The following is a 24865-nucleotide window of genomic DNA, read 5'->3' as shown; positions in this document are numbered from 1 at the left end:
TCATATTTATATGCACGTATGTATTTATATGTATGTATCTATGCATCCTACATTTTAGTGCATGGCATACAATTAAAATATCATAACATGTAACCCCCCTTAGTGAGATAACTATTGTACATTGAAGGGGTTAATAGGACATTAACAGGTTAATGTATAGGAAAGGCCCTAGCTACATGTAACTAATTCCATGTATCTTATTCCATGTAACATATTCAGGTAACCAATATATGTTGCCAGAGTTGTCCCTGTCAGGTGACCAGCCCCTCCTTAGTGCCGGAACGAGCACCTGCTAACGGTAGATCCTATTGGTTGAGGATGTCTGTATCGTGCCCAGTTACAGGGGCAGGATAGTGACATCACTCAGGGGTATAAAAGGACCTGTAGAAGCTTCCAGACCCAAGGCTCATGGAGGACACCAGAGGAGAGGAGTTTCACTGTGTTAGGTGTATGGTGGTACTAGTATGTCCTTTATGTGTAACTTTGAATGAAGAATGCCCTTTCCCCTTTTGTTGTTTTGCAGTTAGGGAAGAGTGTCCTCCAGCTAGAAAGGGCCCCTAATATATTATCCATCCTTCAGGGAGGCCGTGTGTGACAGGTCAAGACAAAGGATTCCTTAACCAGGGTTCCTGGGAACTGTCACAGCTAAAGTTGCTCTAACGCCAGCTCTAAGCACATGCACACCAGGTTGCTACAGTGAAGACTTCTAGGTCATTGTAAGGATGATGGGTAGATGGGAACCTGGATAGAAGTACACCCCTACACAGAGTCTTGGAAAGTACCAAATCACTGAAGATATAGAAGCGCAGTTCCCATTAACCGTAGGCAAGAGAAGGTGATTTAAGCCGCGTGTACCTCCATGGTTAGCTAGCTGGCAGCCAAGGAAGAAGTATGTAGGCATGGTCTTGTTTCTGATAAAAGAAACCTGTCTGCCACACAAAGTCCCTGGCGCCCTTCTTAAACAGCTTACTGTACAGGGTATGGGTATGCCAGGGGTTACATACACTATATTGGAACTCTGCATCATTTAACAAAATAACATTTTCCACATACCCAACCCTGTAAATATTACAAACAATAAAACAAACGTGAACTATTTTGTTTTTAAATAGATTTAAAAAAAGAGAGATCAGGAGTGTTATTTTGTTTTTTAATTCATGGTACACCTAAAGGTAATGTTGAGAAACATTGCTGCAACACATGGATAGGAGATCTGGCTGAATAGTAAGGCAGTCTTGTACTTACTGCTATAGTTACCACGGTGCGGTCATCAAAAGCTGTCATTACCACCTTCTGTAATATATTTTCCTGCAGAATGAAAGAAGATGAAAGAGTCGTCTCTGAGAGCGGAAGAAGAAATGCACTGATTAAATGCAATCATTACATCCACCTGGAAGATCACAATGACCCACAGCACCCCTACAGTGATCAGGGAAGGGATGCCATCAGCATGACTCGTTTCCATCTGGTTTTCCCTTCCATGCACAATGCAAGCGGAAATATATTATTTGTGCCTAGCAGATTAACCTGCTCAGTGCCACAGAGACCCCCAACTCCTTATTCTGCAAATGCAATCAATAATCATGGAGGAAATAGGGAGAACTCCTTGCAGTTTTCCTTATAGTTGATGACAATTGACCACAGGTAAAATGGTTTGCTGAACAGTAAAAAAACATTAGCTCCCCTGGATCGCGACGATGCAAAAAAAATATAAGATCCAAAATGTATTCACGTCCTCGACAAACTCACAGTGGCCATATCTATGGAAGCAGTGGCCTCGTCCATGATTAAAATACTGCTTTTCCGCACAAATGCCCTTGCTAAGCAGAAGAGCTGTCTCTGACCCACGCTGAAGTTTTCTCCACCTTCTGTAACTGTGGCATCTGGAGAACAAAAGAAAAAACAAACACTTGCATAAAACTGTAAGGAGGAGGAGACGTGCAGAGGTTAAAATGCCTTAATTCCTATCCTAGTTGGAGTACTCAACCCTCATCTACCTGCTGCTTAATCTAACTGAGCCTCACCTTACACCTGGGTAAGGCTGAGTCCCCGGTGGTCACAGCTGCGCTCACGCTGTTGCGCATACCGCACATAAAATACAGCTCTCCATGGGGCAGGCCCCAGTCGGCGTGTGTGCGTGGACAAAGCGCGATGACGCGACCACTGGAAGAAAAGACAATAATTTTGTCTTTCCCTGCTGCGACATGGTCACATGGTTGATTGACAACCAATGGCAATGTGTAATGACGTCACGGCTACGCTGCCCCCCCCCCCACACACACGTCCCATCGCTACCCCTAGACTGCAGATCACGACTTACACTGGTGCACGTGCCGCCTGGTGCCCTGACGCGCGTGTGCAAGCAGTGACTGGGGCCGGGGCCGGGGCCTAATGCTCGCTAGGAGACTGCCTTACAAACACAGGGAATAAACAGAAGCTGCTTCTAACTTATAACTATATAGCTAAATATACTATCATTGGAAGTGGAAGATACTACCTGAATACTTTATTATTATTATTACTTAAAGAAGGTGTTGAACATTGTAGGGAAAATGTACAAAATACAAACATCAATTTTACTGCGCTGCCTCGGAAATGTTACTATAAAACCCGTAGAGAGGGAGAAACTCATTTTAAATATCAATAAGACAAGGTTCGGGCTAAAGATGGTTAGATGATGTTACCTAACAAGACATTATCATGCTGATAAAGGTCTACTGTGCAAAGGATACAATGTTACCATGACAACTACTAGCAAAAATTAAAAAAAATGGTGCTATCATCAGTGTATCACGGCTTCCTCTGCCCCATGAAGATCATCTCTGGAGGGTAAATGGCTGTATTATTATTTTTTCTATTTGGAGTTTGATGGACAGAAAACAGATCTAATACGCTCAATGGAATATTTGTCCTAGACAGATAATAATAAAACAAAACCCAGATGTAATAAAATAAAAAAAAACAGAAATGATGTCCACAAGTACAGTAATTCACTTAGCAAAGCGCTCCAGTTTAGGGGAAGCTCCACAGTTTAGAGGAAGCTTAGGTAAATATTATACGTCTACAAAGTATCACTTGACATTCCATGAGTGGAAATAATGTAACTGGTCTTTGCCCTGCAGTATGTGGCTATAATTTCTTGACAGGGGTATCCTAAATAATAGGAAAACTAATATAGCCGAACCCCGTTATAACGCGGTCATTGGAGTCCACAGAATGAGACTGCGTTATAACCGGGATCGCCACACACGAGAGCTGACGGCTGCTGTAGAGAGGAGAGCTTAAATGAATACAACGTAACACAAAATAGAACAATCTTACCCAGACCTCCAGGTAAAGCCTTAACAACATGTTTAAGTTGGGCGATCTCCAAGGCTTCCCATAACATGCTGTCCGTACACTTATTTTCAGGGTCCAAATTAAACCTGAGATTAATCAAGCCGGAAAAAATGGGCTTCAAAATATTGCAATAATAACAGTAAAAATATATATTTTTTTACAGAGATCATAAACCCAACTTCTGATACCTAGCCTCTGGAGAACGCGCTTTGCGAGGGGTCCGTGTAGCAACGCAGAGAATAGCTTGATACATTGATACATTGCACCTTCCTGTTTGCAGCTGCTTCTTTAACGAACTTGTTAATTAACGTGTTGCAGATTATTATTCAGGGAGATAATGACAATGAAAACCTGGTAGAGAACGTGACACTAATGAAACACACGTTTATTTTGTTGCTGACGTCACCTTTCATGGTTTCCAAAGTTAATTGAATCTTTTTTTTCTGCAGCACTATGAAGACATCGGCTTTCAATAAACATAAAGGGACATATTTACCAAGCAGTGCTGTGCCATAACACACCGTTCTGCACCGGAAACATTCAAATAAATTAGGTGTCTTATGGCATAGCACTGCTTTGCAAATATGGACCATAACGTCTGATGTTTCCTCTCATAGAAGATAAGGTGACTTTGAAGCACCTTTACTTGCCAATCTTCCTGCCATTATAGAGAGGTCTACGTACAAAGTATCACAAAGGTTTTTTGGGGCCACAACTCGTCACAGAGAAATGTCATGCGCCTGTGCACAAACTTGTCTCTGTCTGCATCAAATGGATGTGCTGGGTGTTGGGGTTTGAGCTTGCTGGGAATTTGTGTGTTAATTCAATTTCTAACTGGCAACAGTTGTTTGGAGGTAGGTGGCCCCTCCCCCCCAGAGCTCACCCCTCCCCACCTTTTTAACTTGGGAGGGTTTTACATTTTGCTGTATGGACAGGACTCACTGTGGTTGTTCCCCCCTCATACAGAGATAAAAGGGAAGGTTCACAGTGTAGTGTTAGGACCTGCACATTGGGTTATGCCTTGAAGTTGGTATGCAGGCTTATGACGCTTTGGCCAAAGGGTTTAACTAAATGACCAAGTAAATATTATTATTAAAGTATTTAACTTTATACTTATTGCCATGTATGTTTTGTCAATTGGATATAGCATTGGGCCCCCCTGTATTGTATGTCTTTATTTATATAGCGCCATTAATGTACATAGCGCTTCACAGTAGTAATACATGTGGTAATCGAATAAATAACAGATAATATAAATAACAGATCATGGGAATAAGTGCTTTAGGCAAACATAACATTAAGGAAGAGGAGTCCCTGCCCCGAGGAGCTTACAATCTAATTGGTAGGTAGGGAGAACGTACAGAGACAGTATGAGGGAGTTCTGGTAAGTGCGTCTGCAGGGGGCCAAGCTTTATGTATCATGTGTTCAGAATGTTCATAGTGCTATTCGTATGCTTCTTTAAGCAAGTGTGTCTTAAGGTGGGTCTTAAAGGTGGATAGAGAGGGTGCTAGTCGGGTACTGAGGGGAAGGGTATTCCAGAGGTGTGGGGCAGTCAGTGAAAAAGGTTTAAGGCGGGAGAGGGCTTTAGATAAAAAGGGGGTAGAAAGAAGACATCCTTGAGCAGAACGCAAGAGTCGGGGTGGTGCATAGCGAGAAATTAGGGCTGAGATGTAAGGAGGGGCAGAAGAGTGTAAAGCTTTAAAAGTGAGGAGAAGAATGGAGTGTGAGATGCGGGATTTGATTGGAAGCCAGGAGAAGAATTTCAGGAGGGGAGATGCTGAGACAGATCTAGGAAAGAGTAGAATGATTCTGGCAGCAGCATTTAGGATAGATTGTAGGGGAGAAAGGTGAGAGACAGGAAGGCCGGACAGCAGGAGGTTACAGTAATCAAGACGGGAGAGAATGAGGGCCTGAGTCAGAGTTTTAGCAGTCGAGCAACAGAGGAAAGGGCGTATCTTTATTATATTGCGGAGGAAAAAGCGACAAGTTTTAGAAATGTTTTGAATGTGAGGGGCGAATGTGAGAGAGGAGTCGAGTGTGACCCCTAGTCAGCGTGCTTTGGCTACTGGGTGGATGATCGTAGTTCCAACAGTAATGTGGAAGGAGGTAGTAGGGCCAGGTTTGCGAGGAAGTATGAGGAGCTCTGTTTTAGGCATGTTGAGTTTAAGGCGACGGAGGGCCATCCAGGATGATATAACAGAGAGACATTCAGAAACTTTGGTCTGTATAGCAGGTGTAAGGTCAGGTGTTGAAAAGTATATTTGTGTGTCGTCAGCATAGAGGTGATATTTAAACCCAAAAGATGTTATTAGGTCACCTAGAGAGAGTGTGTACAGAGAAAAGAGAAGAGGTCCCAGGACAGAGCCCTGGGGTACCCCCACAGAGAAATCAATAGAGGAGGAGGAGGTGTTAGCAGAAGAGACACTGAAAGTACGATGGGAGAGGTAGGATGAGATCCAGGATAGAGCTTTGTTCCGAATACCAAGAGTATGGAGAATGTGAAGGAGAAGAGGGTGGTCCACGGTGTCAAATGCTGCAGAGAGGTCGAGTAATATGAGCAAAGTGTAATGACCTCTGTCTTTGGCAGCATGGAGGTCGTCAGTTATTTTAGTGAGGGCTGTTTCCGTGGAGTGAGCAGTGCGGAAGCCAGATTGTAGAGGGTCTAGGAGAGAATAGGTGTTGAGAAAATGGAGCAAGCGAGAGAATACAAGATGTTCAAGGAGTTTAGAGGCAAAAGGCAGGAGGGAGACAGGTCGATAGTTAGAAAGACAGGTAGGGTCAAGCTTGCTGTTTTTGAGTAATGGTATGACTGTTGCATGTTTTAAGGAGGATGGAAAGGTTCCAGAGCAGAGGGAGGAGTTAAAAATGTGTGTGAGCGTAGGGATTATAGTAGGAGCAAGAGGTTTTAGGAGATGGGAGGGAATGGGGTCAAGAGGGCAAGTGGTAGAGGGAGAAGTGGCGATCAACAGCGACACATCCTCCTCTGAGTCAGTGGAAAAAGAGTCAAGGAAGGCAGAAGGAGAGTTAGGAAGAGGTGTAGGATGGGGAGAAGAAACAGAGGGGATGTTCTGACGTATGGATTCCATCTTTTCCTTAAAATAGTCAGCAAAGTCCTGAGCGGAGATGGAGGAAGGAGAGGCAGCTGAGGGTGGTTTGAGTAGAGCATCAAAGACAGAGAACAGTCGGCGTGGGTTAGACTTGTGCATGTTGATTAGTGCAGAAAAGTAGGCTTGTTTAGCTTGCGAAAGGGCAGAGTTGAAACAGGATAGCATAAATTTGTAGTGAAGGAAGTCTGCGACAGTATGAGATTTCCTCCAGAGGCGTTCAGAGGAACGAGTGGAGGAACGCAGCATGCGCGTGTGGGAATTTAACCAGGGTCTAGGGTTAGAAGGGCGAGTTCGGCAGAGAGAAAGTGGGGCATGTAGATCAAGAGAGGAGGACAAGACAGAGTTGTAGTTCCTGACCAGGTTGTCGGGGTCTGTAGCAGAGCTGAGAGAGGAGAGGGAGGAGCGTAAAGTGGACTCAAAGTCAGGTAAGTGAATCGAGCACAGGTTTCTGCAGAACCGGGGTGTAGATGGAGGTGGAGAAGGGGAGAAGCGAGATAGAGAGAATGAGATGAGATGATGGTCAGAGAGAGGAAAAGGGGAAATGGAGAAATCGGAGAGAGAGAAGTTCTTAGTGAAAACCAGGTCTAAGTAGTGGCCATCCTTGTGGGTGCTGGCTGCAGTCCACTGTTGAAGGCCAAAAGAAGAGGTTAGAGAAAGAAAGCGGGAAGCCCAAGGGAGAGAGGGGTCATCAATGTGGCAATTGAAGTCCCCAAGGAGAAGAACAGGGGAGTCTGAGGAGAGGAAGAAAAAGAGCCAGGATTCAAAGTGAGAGAGAAAGGCGTAAGGGGGATGAGTAGAGGTAGGTGGGCGATAGATGACCGCCACACTGTCTTTTGTTGTATACATTTGCCACGCTCAGTAGCACTCCTTTTGACATAAATATATATATGATGTGTTGGGTGTTGGGGTTTGAGCTTGCTGGGAATGTGTGTGGTTATTCTAGCTGCATTAACATTTATTTTTTGCCACACAGAAATGGCCTGCGCTTGCTGTACAGATGGATGTACTAAAAAACAATGCTTCTGAGCATCCCCCCAAAAAGGACAAAGTGCGGCTAACTCGCCGGCCAAATTCAGCTTGGTGAAAACAGTCAAATTCCATTTAAAAATGTGAGCGTCAGACATCTTCTGGAACATGGAAGTATGCAATATACGTACCAAGTGACAGAACAAGCTTCCTAAAAAAGACCCCTGTTTTAGTGCCTGTTTGTGTTAGGATGCATTATTACATTTTTGACACAAGTTAAAAAAATATATGTTAGTTCCAGGCCCCATATTGGTTACAAGGATGGTCCAGATGTGCTTACCTGATGCTGCCACTGAATAATATTGGATCTTGAAGAATGATCGACAATCGAGACCTTAGTGTCTGCAGAGGTAGTTTAGCAATATCTATCCCATCAATGATAATCCTTCCTGAAACAGAAATCAGCAATGTAATGAACCTCGGGAAGGAGCATTTAGAACAAATCCCACTTTTACCAGAGGAAAGTGGCCTCCTAGCTTAGGCGAGGGGCCGCCATGACTGGGGGGCTAGGCTCCACCTCTCCTTTGTCTCCCTGCTCCCTGGCTTCTTTCTTTCCCACCAGCGTGAGCGGGAAGTGACGCGGTCAGGGGGCGGGTAGAGGAGGAGCCAGGAGAGGAGCAAGGGAAGTATTAAAAGCCCAGCTGGCAGGGGGCTTGTTCAGTTTGCTACCCACCAGCAATTTGTCCTTGCCAGGCAGGGAGCTGGGCTGGTAAAGCCCGGGGGACTTGGCGAGTGGGCGGGGTCATTTAAAACGTGACTTCCAGGAGCCCACTCGCGACAACCGCCTTGTCACATGGTCAGCGGTTCAATGACCGTCTGACCTTTCACCCCTTTAAAGGAGCACTCTGGCAGGGATTGGCATTTACTCAATTATTTAATGAAAAATGAAAAAGCCGCAGCCTTTATACCTCCAGATCTGGTCTCTGCCGTTATTTGTACATGTGTATTTGGATACTTGGTAATCGGGAGAGGGGAGCTCCCGCGCAGCCTCCCTGGTCAAGGAAATGGCTAAAACATTAAACCTTGAAACAACTTTGAAACTACACTGGTAATTGTGAAACAAGCAACACAATAGGCTGTGATAACCAAAATGGGGTCACAAACCTTTTACCATTTCTTTTCCCAAATTCGATTCCTTGTGAAACATTTTACCAACCATTAAAAGATGAATAAAGTCACTTTGAGCAAAATATTGCCAGACACTGAGCGAAACCTGGTGTGATGCCGTATTTATATATTCTCAGCGTAAGGTGAATCTGGCGATTTCAAATAAATTTGCAAGCGAATCTAGAGATTTGAGAGAATTTAGCATATTAAGCAAAATTGCAATGCGCATTGACATTAATGTTTGGTGAATCGCTTTTTTTTTTTGCATGCCTAAGGCCGCATTTATAGTGCTGGCGACGGAGACGCGACCAATGATGTCACCCGTCGCCGTCGCTCTTAGCGAAAGTTGAAATTTGGGTTTCAGCGATGTCGCTGGTTACAAGGCCAGTGACGTCACAAAGGGGGTGGGCAGCGCTCTCTGATTGGTTTAGAGACCGTCACATGTGGCGACAGTCTCTAAAAAATCAAATTTACCCGGCTTCAAAAATTTTGGTCTCGACGTCACTTTGTCGCCGTAGTGCTTACTATAAGCGCTTGCTTGATTTGTTTTGGAGCGACGTCGCATCGCCGTCGCCAGGCACTATAAGCGCAGCCTAAGCAAACCCTGCGAGTGTCACCCTGGTTAGTTCAGTGATATAGTTTGCTTTGATTCAAAAGTTTGCAACAAGTTCACTTAACGCACAAAGTCAATGGATATTGCAGGTTCGATCAATTTCAGTTACTTCCACTTCCAAAAATCAATTAAACTTGAAAAAAATACAAATTATAGCAAACTTCGAACTATTTGAACTGTATCGCTAGAATTCCCTTCACATCTTTTCGGGGGGAAAATTTGCGGGCTTCGCTTGAAACTGCCGACAAGCGAATCCCGACAGATTTGCACATCTCTCTTTTTCTATTAGTATAAATACAGAATGCACACTGTGTTTATAAAATATTATCATTAGACTCTGTAGGGCCAAATTATGGTCTACACAAGTAATTAGAGGAATGTAAAACCTTTTCTTTAAAGAAACCCCCACATGCAGTATAACGCTGGCATGCATAATGCCAATATTGTCTTTGACCTTTATATTTATATTGCAAACATACCTTGAAAAGTGTCCACCATTCGAAAAAATGCTAATGAGAAAGATGATTTTCCACTGCCGGTCCTTCCACAAATCCCAACCTGTCAAAGTGGGGAAAATAAGATTTACAACGGTCTTCGTCTGCTATACGTTTCTGCAGATGCAAAGTCTAATCTTTCTCACGGGTGAAAAACCAGCACAGTGGTTCTAGCGAGTACATTAAGCCAGACAGGTTTATTAGCTGCTTGACAATCTTGCTATTTGATTTACTTGAAACATGGACGTGAATATTTTCCGGAACTGATTTTTTAGCGTGCTCATTCATTTAATCTTTGCGACTGAATCAACACAGCAGTATTCACTGTAAGCTTTGTCTTATACAACAGTGTGACGAGTAAGTCTTATCGGAGAAGAACTTGAAACTTATTTACAGATGTATCCAGACTGCTTTTGGTACGGGGTGTGCGGCTTGCCCTGGTGATGGAGAACTATTGCTGCTGGGTTCTGATCATGAATTATGGACCCCTCCGCGCAGTGCGACTGCGGCAACACCATCTCCGGCTTTAAGCTTTGTATTAGCCTTGGCTCCGGAGACGGTAAGTATCTATGGCCAATGGTGGACAAAGATACTCAACTGATACCAGTGTTGCCTCAATTTGCAACCCAAATGCAGATACTTAAAAGAAAAAAACATTTTATGCTTTTTATTACAAATGTAGGACTCAAGTGAAATGGAACATCTGATATATTTATATTTGAAGTTTGAATGGTAACTAAGTGATTTGGAGGGTTTTACTGATCTTTATCTAATCTTGACTATAATATGACTGTTTGTAGGAACTTTTTAAGACAGGTGATGAGGCATAAACCTAAAGCGATCCTGATATCATTGGCTCTAACATTCAAGTCTAAATTCCATGAGGGAGATCTATGAGCACACAGAAAACAGTGTTTTGGTGCATTTACTCTATGTCTTACTCTGTGCTGCATCATAAGTTACAATCCTGTTTGCAAAGACTCCAACCCTTTGCTTGAGGTTGTTAAGCAGAAAGGTTCATGTCCCCTCACACTTGGTGAATGTTTCTGGGTAAAAAAAGGGAAGGAACTTGGAGGAATATAGGTGCAGAATGGGATACATCCCATTATAAGACGTGGTAACTTCCACTATTGACAATCCAAACCAAACTTGCCTGGATACATCGCCTAATACAGGGGAGCGCAAACTTTTGCTGCTATCCCTCCCTGCCTTACCTCCTCTGGTGCTCGCGCCACCCCCCTTACCTTGATGCAGCTTCAAATGACACCGCGGAGTCATGTGATGTCACGTGACCCGCAGCATCCTTTGACACGTGTGATGTCATATTGCGCCGCGTTGCCATGGACACGAGTGACGACGGCAGAGTCAAGGTAAGTCTTTAGCGTTGCAGCGGCCTCACGCAATCCCCCAGCATTTAATTTAAATGCCTCGGGGAAGAGCGCAAGGCCTCTGCAACCGCCCGCGACCCCCAGACAAATTTAACACCCCCACTTTGCGCACCGCTGGCCTAATAAATTCTTCTCATATACAGCAGAGCAGGGTTGTGCACACTGGGGGCACGCCCCCCAGGGGTGGGCGTGGCGGTTACAGAGGTCTGTGGTGGTGGTGAGATTGCTACTGCGAGTTACATACAGAGCCTGAAATATGGGTTTGGCTAAGAGAGCAAAACCCACAAGTCAGACTGGGGACGGAGTTAGCACCAGCTCAGGTCATTCCACTTCTAAAGCACGTGCAATCCGGGCGGTTTGGCAGTTTAACCGGGCGGTTTGGCACTTTTTAAAGACGCAGTTTAGTAGATGAGATTTGCAATAGAGAATAGGGTATTTCTCACATTTCATTCCGCCACTTATAAACATGTCAAACCGCGCGTCCTGACAATGACAACCAGAGCTACTACAATAGGCTCCACAGTGTGATGTATCTGATGGTCTGGTCCCACAGCCCATTGTACTGCACTATGGAATATGTTGCCACATTATACTGTAAGTAAATGATATGAATAATATACAATAAATTAAACAATCCATACCTTTTGTCCCGGAGATATATGCGCATTTACATGCTTTAACACTGGCTTCAGAGAGCTGTCATAGCGGACACTTAGGTTCTGTATTTGGATCTCCCCATTCTCGGGCCAGTTCTGGGGAATCTGCGATGGTGCTGCACCCAGGGACAGACAGAAATGATTAAAGATGCACATAAATTATTCATGGCACGTTCATTTAATCTTACATCATTAAATATTGAACGGGTTCTAGTCCCCGGTTATAACCTGCACTCACACAAAAGCCCTTTGTAATTTTCAGGTTCCGTTTTCAGAAGACCATTAATTCTTTTCACGGCTCCCAGTTGAATCTCCATGTCTGACAGATTACGGACCATCCAATTCAGGTAGTTGGAAACCTGTTTGTTTTCATAATAAAATCATATAGAAACAGTTGAATAATTCATGTGCTAACACATTCACTTAATTACACCAGCATTTATTGTTGTTGTCTAAATTGCCTTATTATTGTTATTTTCCTTACTACCCTGATTATATACGCTCCAGTTTCGCATTATGGAGAAACAATTAATGCCCAAAATTTAAAAAAAAAAAAAAGAATTTTGGCCCCATTGTCATTTCCTAAAAATGGCTTTAAAATTCTGCACTGATCATTGGAACCTTCTGTATGATGAATAGTCTATACACAGTTAGGCACGAGCTCACAACTAACTCATATTAAAGGTACAGTAGCACAGACAGTATATTCTAGGATATATATTACTGTGCATTTTACAATTATATTTATAGAAGCTAGGAATATGAAACCTTCCTAACACTGTGAAGTGCTAGTAAGGACCTGCGACTTCTCTATTTTTACATATTTTTTATTTTTATTAGCGTATTTATTTTGTTGGCCTGCCATCAGAATGTATAAGAGTACCAAGTATAATAACAGTGAAGAGTTAAAGGCCACTTGATGCATGTTAATGGCAAGTGCAAAGTATTGGTCCATATTCATACTGTCGTTGCTGCAGCATGAGCAAATGTAGGCAGGTATAGCAAACATGCGCGGGCGGAGTATTTTATTATAGTATATATAGCAAACATGCAGGGGCTGAGTATTTTATTATAGTATATATAGCAAACATGCATGGGCTGAGTATTTTATTACTAGGATAGTAGTAAGGTGCAAGACAGATCAGAACAAATACAACCGAGTATCTGGCTCTAAGGTGTTCATACTGGTACTGCTATTTACCATGAGTGCATAGGTGAGTCCCAGTCCTACCAGTCCAGATGTAAGGCCATTGTATAAAGAATTGGCTATAGAAGCAACAGCTGCTACTAGAACTACACAAGCTCCAATATATTCCTGAAAGACAAAACACGGTAAGCACATATCATTCACATACAGTACAGTCATGTGAGGTAAAGGCTCTCTCTTAATGCGTTCTGTCTCCCAGGGAAGCGGATTATAGAACTATCGCAGCACGAGAATGTCAAGCTCTGGTTCTTAGAATGTTCCTGAAGGCCCCCTCCTCATTATAACAAAAATGCATTTGCTCAGCATCAAAAACGAACGTTCCCGCTGTAGTTGATTAGTTATTTGAATGATCCAATAAGGTATAATTTTAAGGTTTTCTGTGAGTGAGATTTTCCCTTGACTGTTAAATAATAATTAAGGTTGTCATAAAGTATTGCAATGCTGACCAGTCTGAAATAACATCTGTTTAATAGAAGTTTACCTGAATACGCAAATGTTAAATATTGTACTTGCCATACGCACTTCCAACCACCGATTGGCAGCTGTAAGGAAAAGAGAGGCAATATTGTTGGAATCTGTATGTTCAAGAAGCTTTTGCCTGAATCTGGCTTCATACCTTGGGGGAAGACAAGAGAAAGGGCAAAATTACAGGATGTTACGGGTGTGAACAGTAACAAGCAATATGAATGGTTGCACCCTCCCCGCAAGCTGCGGAGGGTAAGAGGAAGACCAGGGCAAAAAGAAAACAAGCGCAATTGTTTCAGCCAAGTTATCTGTCGAGTTAAATTGCTCTACGATTATGGTGGTAAAGAACAAAAGAAGGTTGTTAAAGGAGCAATCCAAGGGGCGATTTACAAGCAGGGGGTCTCCGGAGCGGAACACCATTAATTTCAGCTCCGGGGACCCCCTGCTTTCCGAGACACAGACCTGCGAAGTGGATGCCAGTAATCGCAGGGCATGGCTAGCAGGGTGCTGGCCCTTACTCCTATGACAGCCAGTACACACACAAGTGTATTGTTTCCGATTAATACCATGATTACTGAAACGGACAGGAATCCCAAGGACAGCTACAGAGGGCTTCTGTTCCTGCGCATGCGCGCTACGCTTTCAGCCACGCTTACACTCGTGGAGGTCTGACAGCGCTATGGAGACAGCCCCAGCGCGCGGGACTGATTTCTGAGGACTAACACTGCCCCTGTACACATTATGTGATGCCCCACCAAAGAAGTTATCGTTGAGATCGGGGATTATTAAAGTTTTATTTCATGTAAGTGGTTACTATCTTTTATTATTAGTAATACACTTAATTTCTCTTATCTTGGTGCGCTCTTGTGTTTCCTTTTTTTTCTTGGTTATTTTGGTATCGCCGTCGGAGTTCTCCGTTGGGATCCATCTTGGAGGTGGGGGGAGACGCCTCGAATTACAGGAGCAGCAAAAGAACAGAGAGGAATCAACTAGGGGGGAGAATGCTAAAAAGGTTGGAGGAGATTTTAAACTAGGATGGAGGGGGGAGGGGAATGAAACAGATAATGAACTAAATGGAATAGATGAGGATACAAGGTAGTATGGAGGTAGAATGGGGGCAAGTGCAAGTTTGACAAGCAGTGAGATACCCATAGTAAATAGAGATAATACTAGAAAACTTCTAAAGACTAAACAAAGTGGGAGCAGAAAGGAAGGAGCAGATAAGTACAGGCTGAAAAAAACTTAAATGCATGCTTGCTAATGCAAGAAGCCTGACAGATAAAATGGGGGAGCTTGAATTAATAGCTACAAGGGAGCAGTATGATATCATAGGCATTACTGAAACATGGTGGGATGAAACTCATGACTGGACAGTTAATTTAAAGGGGTATTCTCTTTTTCGGAAGGATCGAACAAATAGAAGGGGAGGTGGAGTATATCTATATGTTAAACCAGATCTAAAACCTATTATAAGGGATGATGTCTATGAAGGGAATGATGAAAATGTAGAGACCTTGTGGATAGAAATTAGCAGTGGAAGTAAAAGTATAAAGAAAATGTTTGTGGGAATATGCAATAAACCACCAAATATCTGTGAGATTGAGGAAGCTAAAATACTTTTGCAAATGGAGAAGGCATCAAAACTGGGTCATGTTTGCATAATGTGGGATTTTAATTATCCAGACATAGACTGGGGCAATGAGATTAGCGTTACAACAAAAGTTTTTTGGGGGTGCTTAAAGATAATTATATGACCCAAATTATTGAGGAACCAACCAGGAGACGGGCAGTTCTGGATTTGGTCATATCAAACAATGTAGAAGTAATAACAAATATTCAAGTCCTGGAACATTTGGGTAACAGGGATCATAACATGGTCTCTTTTGAAATAAATTATCAAAAAACAGATTACTTGGGTTCAACAAAGACTTTAAACTTTAGAAAGGCAGATTTTAATAAACTGAGGTCTAATCTAGTAGTAATACAATGGGATGATGTTTTTGCAGGGAAAAATGTAGAAGATAAATGGGCAGTCTTTAAAACATTGTTAGAAAAGCACACTTATCAGTGTATACCCTTGGGTAATAAGTATAAAAGAAATAAGTCAAAACCAATGTGGCTAAATAAACAGGTAGGGGAGGAAATGGACAAGAAGAGGAAGGCGTTTAGATTCTTTAAGTCAGAAGGGACAGAGACATTGTATCAGAACTATAAGGAATGTAACAAAAATTGCAAAAGGGCAATTAAATTAGCAAAAATGGATAATGAAAGGATTGCAATAGAAAGTAAGGTCAACCCTAAAAAGTTCTTTAAGTACCTTAATAACAAAAAAATGAGAAAAGAAAATATAGGACCCTTTCAGTGTGAGATGGGTAGGCAGATTATTGGAGAAAAGGAAAAAGCAGAGGTATTAAACAAATTCTTTGCCTCTGTGTTTACCAGGGAAGAATCAAGTTCAATAGTAGCGCCACAGGAGGAAGCCACAACCTCCATATTAATGACCAATTGGTTAACTGAGGAAGAAGTTCATAAGCGACTTGAAAAAATTAAAGTAAATAAGGCACCTGGCCCCGATGGCATACATCCAAGAGTTCTCAAGGAGTTAAGCTCAGTAATAGCAAAACCATTATATTTAATATTCAAGGACTTCATTTCCACATGCTCAGTACCACAAGATTGGCGTAAAGCAGATGTGGTGCCTATATTTAAAAAGGGAGCTAGATCACACCCGGGGAATTACAGACCTGTAAGCCTGACTTCAATAGTAGGGAAACTACTTGAAGGTTTAATACGGGATAATATTCAGGAATACCTAATGGAAAACAAAATTATTAGTAATAGTCAGCATGGATTTAGGAAGGATAGATCTTGCTAAACTAACCTTATTTGTTTCTTTGAGGAGGTAAGTAAGAATTTAGACCAGGGTAATGCAGTTGATGTGGTCTACTTAGATTTTGCAAAGGCTTTTGATACGGTTTCACACAAGAGGTTGGTGAACAAAATAAAGAAAATTGGACTCAGTAATAATATATGCACCTGGATTGAAAACTGGTTGAAGGACAACAGAGGGTTGTCATAAATGGAACTTTTTCAGGTTGGGCTAAAGTCGTGAGTGGAGTACCTCAGGGATCGGTACTGGGACCCCTGCTTTTTAACTTGTTTATTAATGACCTTGAGGTTGGGATCGAGAGCAAAGTCTCCATCTTTGCTGATGATAATAAATTGTGTAAGTTAATAGAATCAGAGCAGGATGTAATTTCTCTTCAGAAGGACTTGGAGAGACTGGAAACGTGGGCAGGTAAATGGCAAATGACGTTTAATACAGATAAATGTAAGGTTATGCATTTGGGATGCAAGAATAAAAAGGCGACTTACAAATTAAATGGAGATATATTGGGGGAATCCTTGATGGAGAATGATTTAGGAGTGCTTGTAGACTACAGGCTTAGCAATAGTGCCCAATGTCATGCAGTAGCTGCAAAGGCAAACAAGATCTTATCTTGCATCAAACTGGCAATGGATGGAAGGGAAGTAAACATAATTATGCCCCTTTACAAAGCATTAGTAAGACCACACCTTGAATATGGAGTACAATTTTGGGCACCAATCCTAAGAAAAGACATTATTGAACTAGAGAGAGTGCAGAGAAGAGCCACCAAATTAATAAAGGGGATGGACATTCTAACTTATGAGGAGAGGCTAGCTAAATTAGTTTTATTAACATTAGAAAAGAGGCGTCTAAGAGGGGATATGATAACTATATACAAATATATTCAGGGACAATACAAGGAGCTTTCAAAAGAACTATTCATCCCACGGGCAGTACAGAGGACTCGGGCCATCCTTTAAGGTTGGAGGAAAGGAAATTTCACCAGCATCAAAGGAAATGGTTCTTTACAGTAAGGGCAATTAAAATGTAGAATTCATTACCCATGTAGACTGTGATGGCAGATACAATAGATTTGTTCAAAAAAAGTTTGGACATCTTTTTAGATGGGAAAGGTATACAGGGATATACCAAATAAGTATACATGTGAAGGATGTTGATCCAGGGATTAATCCGATTGCCAATTCTTGGAGTCAGGAAGGAATTAATTTTCCCCTTAATGGGGTTTTTTGTTTGCCTTTCTCTGGATCAATAAGTATAGATATAGGATAAAGTATCTGTTGTCTAAATTTAGCATAGGTTGAACTTGATGGACGTACGTCTTTTTTCAACCTCATCTACTATGTAACTATGTAACATTCCATATCCATAAAGAGCAAGAGCGCGGACTGAACAATTTTCTATTAGTTCTATGTATCTTTAAAAAGTCACAATAAAAATCGGGCCTCTTAGATTGCCGGGTTAGCAGCTTTACTACTGCAGCCATGCCTGGCTTGGCTACTAATCTACCCTGCTTGACATGTAAGTCCTGGTACAGTGCAGCAGTGTTAGGCCAATCCAGGGTTCCCCCACCAGCAAGCAGCTCCCTTGAGTGACAAGAGGGGAGTCGGGCTATGGCCTGTGTGCTGCCCAATAAGGGGCTCAGACGTTGGACCCTCCCCCTTGGTACTTAAGGGGCTGCACAAGCAAATTGTTGCAGTTTTGTCTCTCCCTTGAGAGAGACTGGTCTCACAGAGAGGTGTGCAGGGTTCTGTCATCTTCTATCCCCTCCCCGAGGGGAGTGGGAGTGAGAACCATACCCCCTGCTCCACCAGGGAGTAGGGGAAGAGCTAGGACTGCCCTCGGTCCCCATGGCTGGGGGTTTGGGTCCAGGGACCATCCTAAGGCTGGAGAGCAGTGTTAAGTATGCAGTGCTGCCTGTATGCTGTACTCTGTGATGGAGAAGAATAAACATGTTCCTGTTACAAAGTATACTCCTGCCTGAGTGTGCAGTCTATGAGTGTGAGAGAGTTATTCCCAGGGACTGCTTCCAGCACTCCTGGAGCCTGCAGCAGATGGAGGCGCTGATACCAAACTGTAGGGGAACCAGCTATCACCCCTAAAGTCTGTCCTGTTTCCCCAACAAGATTGGTGGAATCTCAGAGCTTCTGTGAGCCAACAGGTACACAGCATCAACCACACACCTGGTAGCCGGGGAATCTCCCAGATGGTGGGGAAACACCGCTACACTACATAAGATAATTATGGGAGAGGGAGCGGCTCAGTGAGTAAAGACACTGACTGGCACTGAGGGGAACCTGGTTCAATTCCCGGTGTCGGCTCCTTGTGACCTTGGGCAAGTCACTTTATCTCCCTGTGCCTCAGGCACCAGAAACATAGATTGTAAGCTCCACGGGGCAGGGACCTGTGCCTGCAAAATGTCTCTGTAAAATTATCAGCGCTATACAAGAGCTAATAATAATAATAATAATAATAACAATGATATTGCCTCTTGCCTCCCGCTGGATGTCCGGTCATAAGACAAGGTTCTGCAACCTAGTCAGTGATTTTGACATGTAAAGAAATAGAAACAAGTCTTATGCTGGAATCTAAACAGAAACAAAAAAAAACAACCATAGTTTCTGCAACCAAAGGTCATTAAAGCAGCAATCCAAGCTGTCCTTCCCCCTCCCCCCCTTAATATATGCATCAATACAATCCAGACAATGATAAGTAATTAGCTAAGTTGCCGGTAGATCGGCGAAGATTCGGCTCGGGAGTTCACTAAATGGCTGTCAGTGCAGCAGAAGAGGACCAAAGATGCAAAGTTCTGTGGGGAAGATCATATGACCAGGCAGTAACTAGATACAATAGGTGCACTGCTAGAGAGAGGGCAGGGCTCAAAAAGGGGCGTGATAGAGCCTGTGTCTTTGTTTATATAGTGCTTCACAGCAGTAAGGCTGCGGTCCCAGTGACTGCTAATGGTGCTGGGCCCAGTACTCACCTTCCCGCTGAAGGTGCAGCTGCGCCGTACTGGCAGTTTTTTAAAACTTAATGATATTGATTGTAGAACTTGCAATCTCCCTCTCTCCCCTCAGACCGCAGATCGCGGTTAGCGCTGTGCACACGACGCCTCCCCCCCCCCAGGTGATGTGTTTTAGACATAAAAGTAATATTAGGAAAAGGAGTTCTGCCCAAAAGAGCTTACAATCTAAGTGGTACCTCCATCCTTTTCGCTGGTGCCAGATATACGTTGTAAAGAAAACCAATAACCTAATTACAAAGAATACCTGAAAGCGCGTATTGTCGTTAGTCCTTCCACGGTTTCAGAAAAATGTGAAAGGAGTGGGAGCTGGGTGCTGTCATCGAGTTGCTGCAGGTCTCTGTAATAACATATATACAATACCAAGAAGTATGTATCATTATTATACCAACTCAATCAAGGACTTATAAAAGAATTCCATTAAAATGCAAGCGATGCAGGCACCCTGACATGGTTTTACCAAAGCCATGCACATGGATTATGAAAAGCTATGGAACTCTGTCTGAGGCGCCCTTTATAATAAGCTTATATTCAATAAAATCAAATTCCTTGCAACTATTCATTGTCCCTTCACTGCTGGAGGTGCCAGGAACACACTGACATACAGTGCGGTGGATTAAAACATTTTGAAAAGATAAGCGTGACTATTGCCTCTCTGTACAACCTACTTGTGCTACCTGCTGGCGAGGTCACTAGACTCCTTTGGAATTTCCTTGGGTACACTGGTGTGTGGAAGGATTTGCTGATGGGCACTTTGGATTAGAATTTATTTATGCCATGTTAAGTATAATGATTCAGTTGTTCAAGCAACATGTGTCAAAGAAAAAGCATTAGAAAGTCAGTAAGTACAGTTATTACTTGGGGCTCTTTCACTGATTTTGTGACACGTGTGGCTTCAAAACCAAGGCATTTAGATTTATCACGAATTAACAAATTAAAAGTATCTGCCACCCAATTCTTCATCGTGGATGCCCAATACAGACCAGGCAGGGGTAGGTCTTGCAGTGCGTGGTACTAGTACTTACCACTGCACCACTTTTTGCACAAAGTGCAGCGATTTTTATATTTTTAGTCAGCAGTATCAAAAGCATTTCGCAGACCGTAGGTTATTCTTACACGCTAAATAAGTTTGACTGCATGTTTAAGACAATGAGAAATTTGACACAGACATTATCATCATACAGTTACTTTCCTACTGATGCGTAAAGAATAAACAACGTAGAAACTTGTGGCAGGCGGGAGTGGTAAAAACACGGCTTTGGAAGCAGGTCAAAATGTTCTCGTGACCTTGGGGAGGTCACTTTATCTCCCTGTGCCTCAGGCAACAAAATTAGATTGTAAAACATACAGGACACCTACAATCTCATATTGAACCCCCAAAATAACCACCACATATATATAAGCATATAAGTGTCACAGAGGAGTGCTACTGAGCATGGCAATATATATTTAAAACCAGAGACAGAACATGAAACACAGACAGAGCTCAGTGCACATCCAGTGAAACTTATAGAGTGCCTAAATATATATGTATAGATATCTATTAAATAAAATGGTCTTTTAGTTTAACATTTTGGCCAAAGTGTTGTAAGCCCTTGAGCCACTACACGGCAGACCACATCTCAAGGGTACCTAACACTAATATAAATTCTTAATAACCTGTGCATTACCAGGAAGAATGATTTATAATAAATCTGTCAAAATTAGTTGCATAGTTCTAAGTCTGATTGAAGCTCTTATTAACCTGTACATTACCAGGAAAAGCACGCCGTATTAGATTTGTCACAATCAAACTGCAAGCAAGCATGCTCCCCTGAGAGTGGGAGATGCAATGGAGTGAGCTTTTAACCATTTAAATGTGGGAGGGGTGAGCTTCAATTAGGTAGGAGGAGCCACCCTCCTGCACAGGTTATTAAGAATTTATATTAGTGTTAGGTGCCCTTGAGATGTGGTCTGCCATGTAGTGGCTCAAGGGCTTACAACACTTTGGCCAAAATGTTAAACTAAAAGACCATTTTATTTAATAGATATCTATACATATATATTTAGGCACTGTACCGTGTATAAGTTTCACTGGATGTGCACTGAGCTCTGTCTGTGTTTCATGTTCTGTCTCTGGTTTTAAACAAAATTAGATTGCAAGCTCTTTGTGAGAGGGACACAAAATTCTGTGCATAGCGCTCCGCACTTTGTCAGAGCTGCATAAGAAATAAACATTATTTGTTTTATTAATAATATTAATGTTGTTCTTGTTATTATGAGACTTTTTGGATTGTTTTGTGGTGTCAATCCATAAGCAACAGGAGAGCCCAAATCAACAGTAGTATCTGCCCTTTTTTTATTTGAAGAGGACCACAAGATGCTAGTACTAACTACCAGTGGAAGTTAGAATCAGATATTATACTGTATGTAGGAGAAGTTGTCTTATTCATGAGACACTGGACACTGATGTGGAAACACCTGGTCCCATTGCTAGAACCCATTGCCAACTCCTAGCGACTGCTGATCAGTCTATCTTTGCTTCTAGTGAACAGGTCCCACCAGGAGTTTGAGAAACAGTCCCAAATGTCGAAATACTGTAAGCAATTCCTGAATAAGACGGTGTGCTGCAACTCCCGATCTTTTAGAGCTGATTCAGTTTCCTGTTTAAAAGACTTGCAGCTTACAGAGTTCTTCTGCAGATTTCATAATAATAAACAGTGAATATTTTCAAGCTGGAACTTTCCTTTAAAAGGATAAAGTGTATGTATGACTCAAACTAGGATTTGGCTTTCAACCCCCGTGTGGTTTTTGAAATCGGATATGGACTCGACATCTCACTCCTTGAAAACTGCGCATCGTTTTACAACTTCTGACTTCTAATAAGTAAGATCCCGTGCTACAAATAGTTTTGCGATTCCCCGCCTGACTTTGTTTAACATAGCTCAGGAAGGGGCGGGTAGTGGAACATAGAAAAGCCTATTCTTTGCCATGTAATTAAGCAAACATTTTCACAGAGCTTAAAATACCATTTACTAATGGTCCTCAACCTCATTCCTTGTAAACCTGGCAAAAGTCCAAGAAGAATAATATTATTTCATATGGTGCAGTGAATGCAGGACTCTATGTATATAATTATTTCCGCACATATAACTTAGAACATATGTTTTTGTTGCCCATGGCACAGGGAGATGTCGCCAGACTTACTGTCACCAGCACCGTGGACCAACACGCTAAAAATCCACGGTCCATCCGCTGAGTTAATCCTCCCAAGCCACTTTTTGTCTTCTGGCCCGCGAACGAGGGCGGCTGCAGTGCGTTCCAGCGGCCGCACGCGAACGTGGCACCGAGATAAGTAACTCTGCTACATCTGTACTTACAATATTTTACATCAAGTATGTGTGACCTTTTGCTTTACGTGCAAAGCATACTTATGTCAAGACGGGTTTGAGAACCGTTGAATTAAACCGTTACTCCTTCCGGACCTCTTAAAAAATGTTTTTTTATGCTTTTATATTGCATTTAATTCCTTAGATTGTATCATTCCTATTATACCTTTAATGCTATTCTTTCACCATAAAAATCATCAAGCAGCATACAAAGGTTATTACCTGGATGCCACTCTGAAGTACTTTTGAATGAAGTAACATATGATAGCAAGAGGGACCAGGCAGATGAGAAATACCGGTGTCACATATGAGATCACAGCCAGAGCAGATACACATAGCAAGGTAGAACGACTCAGACACTCCAGCGTAGCAGGGATGTGCTGAATAAACAAAATATTGACATGGAAAATAGCAAGTTAGATGGGAGAACGAGAGACAAAAGAGCAGCAACACAATGCTCTGTGACAGGGGTTCTCAACTCCAGTCCTGAGGACCCCCCAAAAGGTCAGGGTTTCAGGGAGAGCCTGCTTCAGACTGAGCCACAGATTGAGCCAGGAATATCCTAAAAACCTGACCTGTTCAGGTTCTTGAGGACTGGAGTTGAGAACCCCTGCTCTACAACCAGTAGAAAGAATAGAAAGGAGTTGCAAGAGGGTAGTGCTTTCAGTCCCTCTTTGCACCTCCTGTCTACATAGAAACTCAGTGAGGACTTGTAGTACAAGGAAAAGTTACTAAGTCTGAAGCACGAAGCACTTTTCCTCCACTAAATATTTGATGTAATCAGCTCTGATCTACTTACAGAAGAGTTTATGTCCCAGATCACAAAGTGCCACCATTTAACGGGACCCTAACCTTGCTAACCGTTACATTGTATCTTCAGAAGACAACAATGTAATGTTCAGCCATGTTTTCTCCTGTAAACTGCGTAGCCGTGTGGACGCTAGGGATAATGACATGCAAGTGATAGGCAAATCACAGCATCGCATATCCACAAAAGTCAATTAAGGTGGCTTAATATTGCGTTAGGTAGGTTCAGACCTTGAAGTAGGGCTTTCACAGAGTTTGGATGGGTGAAACCCCACAGTGACGAATTATTTAACTAACATAACGTTATTTCCCTCTCCTCTTCTATCTGTCCAAATCAAGCTTAAGACCTATTGCATCGGAGTAACATTGAGACGCTTAATTGGCAGTTAAAACAATAACAATATTCATCTTATGCTAATAATCTCTATAGCTGCCAATGTTTGGCATATAATTAGATTTGATGATATCATGGTAATTCAGTGAATATAACGCCGTTCCTGTATTAGGAAACGTTATGTTATGAGCCCTGATTAAACTAAGCTTTGTGGATCTGAGTCTACAGGAGAATTGGAGCAATTTGTGCAAAAAATGAGGGAACATAGGGCCTCATGCAGTAAGCACTGAAAAAGCACTCTCGGCAGGGGTTCAATATCGGCATGATTTTGGCGATTTGCCCTCGCAGTATTCAGGAAGGGCCGAATCCCTGGCGAATCACTGTGAAAGCAAAACGCTGAGTAGCCGGTGGCGAGACAGTCTGTCTGCCGATAACCTGGCGAGACGCCGTCCCCTGCCGATATATGTTTGCAGCAGAGAGAAATCCGCGACTCTCTCTGCGCAAACATCAGCAAAATAAAAAATATTTCAAAACAATTTTTATTCATAGTGTAGATGTGCAGGGGGTCTCCGGAGCTGAACCACATTGGTTTCAGGTCCGGGGACCGCCTGCTTCCCGAGATACAGACCCCCTTATGAAATGCCGCTATTGGCCCCAAGGGTATGTGGGTAGGCCTCCCGGCTGGGTATTGGGTGAGTGAGGGTGGTTAGGCATCATTTTTTTTTTTGCGGGAGGGCTTAACCCCTTCATGACTGTAGCAGTATGAACCGCTAAGGTCATGAAGGGGTTAAGTCCACCCGCAACCCCCCCGCAAGCCCTAAACAGCCACCAAGGGCAAAATATCCACTTCACGCACCCCCCGCTACCCACAATAAACCTGGCATGGCTGGTTAACCCCTTCATTGCCTTAGCGGTTAGCTGCTAAGGTAATGAAGTGGGCTTTAAATGCATTTTTCCTGCCTCGGATGCATGCCGGGGGCCTCCGGTGATGGTATTAATGGGTATCAGCTCCGGAGACCCCCGGCATCTATCCCAGGCAGGAAA

At 42.8% G+C, this 24865-nt stretch overlaps 1 protein-coding gene and 1 long non-coding RNA gene across 9 annotated transcripts in view; one reads left to right on the top strand and one right to left on the bottom strand.

Moving 5' to 3' along the window:
* LOC142464268 (uncharacterized) overlaps positions 1-7871 on the top strand; it is a 43598-nt gene extending 35727 nt beyond the window's left edge. For 3 of the 5 annotated variants that reach the window (XR_012787629.1, XR_012787628.1, XR_012787632.1), the window contains one exon: positions 1315-4591. This is a non-coding gene — a long non-coding RNA (uncharacterized LOC142464268). Of the gene's footprint in view, positions 1-1314; positions 4592-7420 lie in introns of those variants that run through there. The other 2 variants (XR_012787630.1, XR_012787631.1) reach the window with 2 other exon arrangements.
* Positions 1-24865, bottom strand: part of ABCC8 (ATP binding cassette subfamily C member 8) — a 158031-nt gene that overhangs the window by 4398 nt on the left and 128768 nt on the right. For 3 of the 4 annotated variants that reach the window (XM_075567706.1, XM_075567708.1, XM_075567707.1), the window contains 11 exons: positions 22903-23060; positions 19560-19652; positions 13452-13554; positions 12933-13046; positions 11970-12090; positions 11717-11847; positions 9673-9751; positions 7754-7862; positions 3322-3425; positions 1750-1883; positions 1246-1308 (listed from right to left, as the gene is read on the bottom strand). In XM_075567706.1, the coding sequence (XP_075423821.1) occupies positions 1246-1308; positions 1750-1883; positions 3322-3425; positions 7754-7862; positions 9673-9751; positions 11717-11847; positions 11970-12090; positions 12933-13046; positions 13452-13554; positions 19560-19652; positions 22903-23060 (1209 nt within the window). Of the gene's footprint in view, positions 1-1245; positions 1309-1749; positions 1884-3321; positions 3426-7753; positions 7863-9672; positions 9752-11716; positions 11848-11969; positions 12091-12932; positions 13047-13451; positions 13555-19559; positions 19653-22902; positions 23061-24865 lie in introns of those variants that run through there. The other variant, XR_012787627.1, reaches the window with a different exon arrangement.

Source organism: Ascaphus truei, chromosome 12 (assembly GCF_040206685.1).
Source record: "Ascaphus truei isolate aAscTru1 chromosome 12, aAscTru1.hap1, whole genome shotgun sequence".
Classification (NCBI taxonomy): domain Eukaryota; kingdom Metazoa; phylum Chordata; class Amphibia; order Anura; family Ascaphidae; genus Ascaphus; species Ascaphus truei.
The sequence above is the reverse complement of the archived record's forward strand: the minus strand, read 5'-3'. Positions and strand labels throughout refer to the sequence as shown.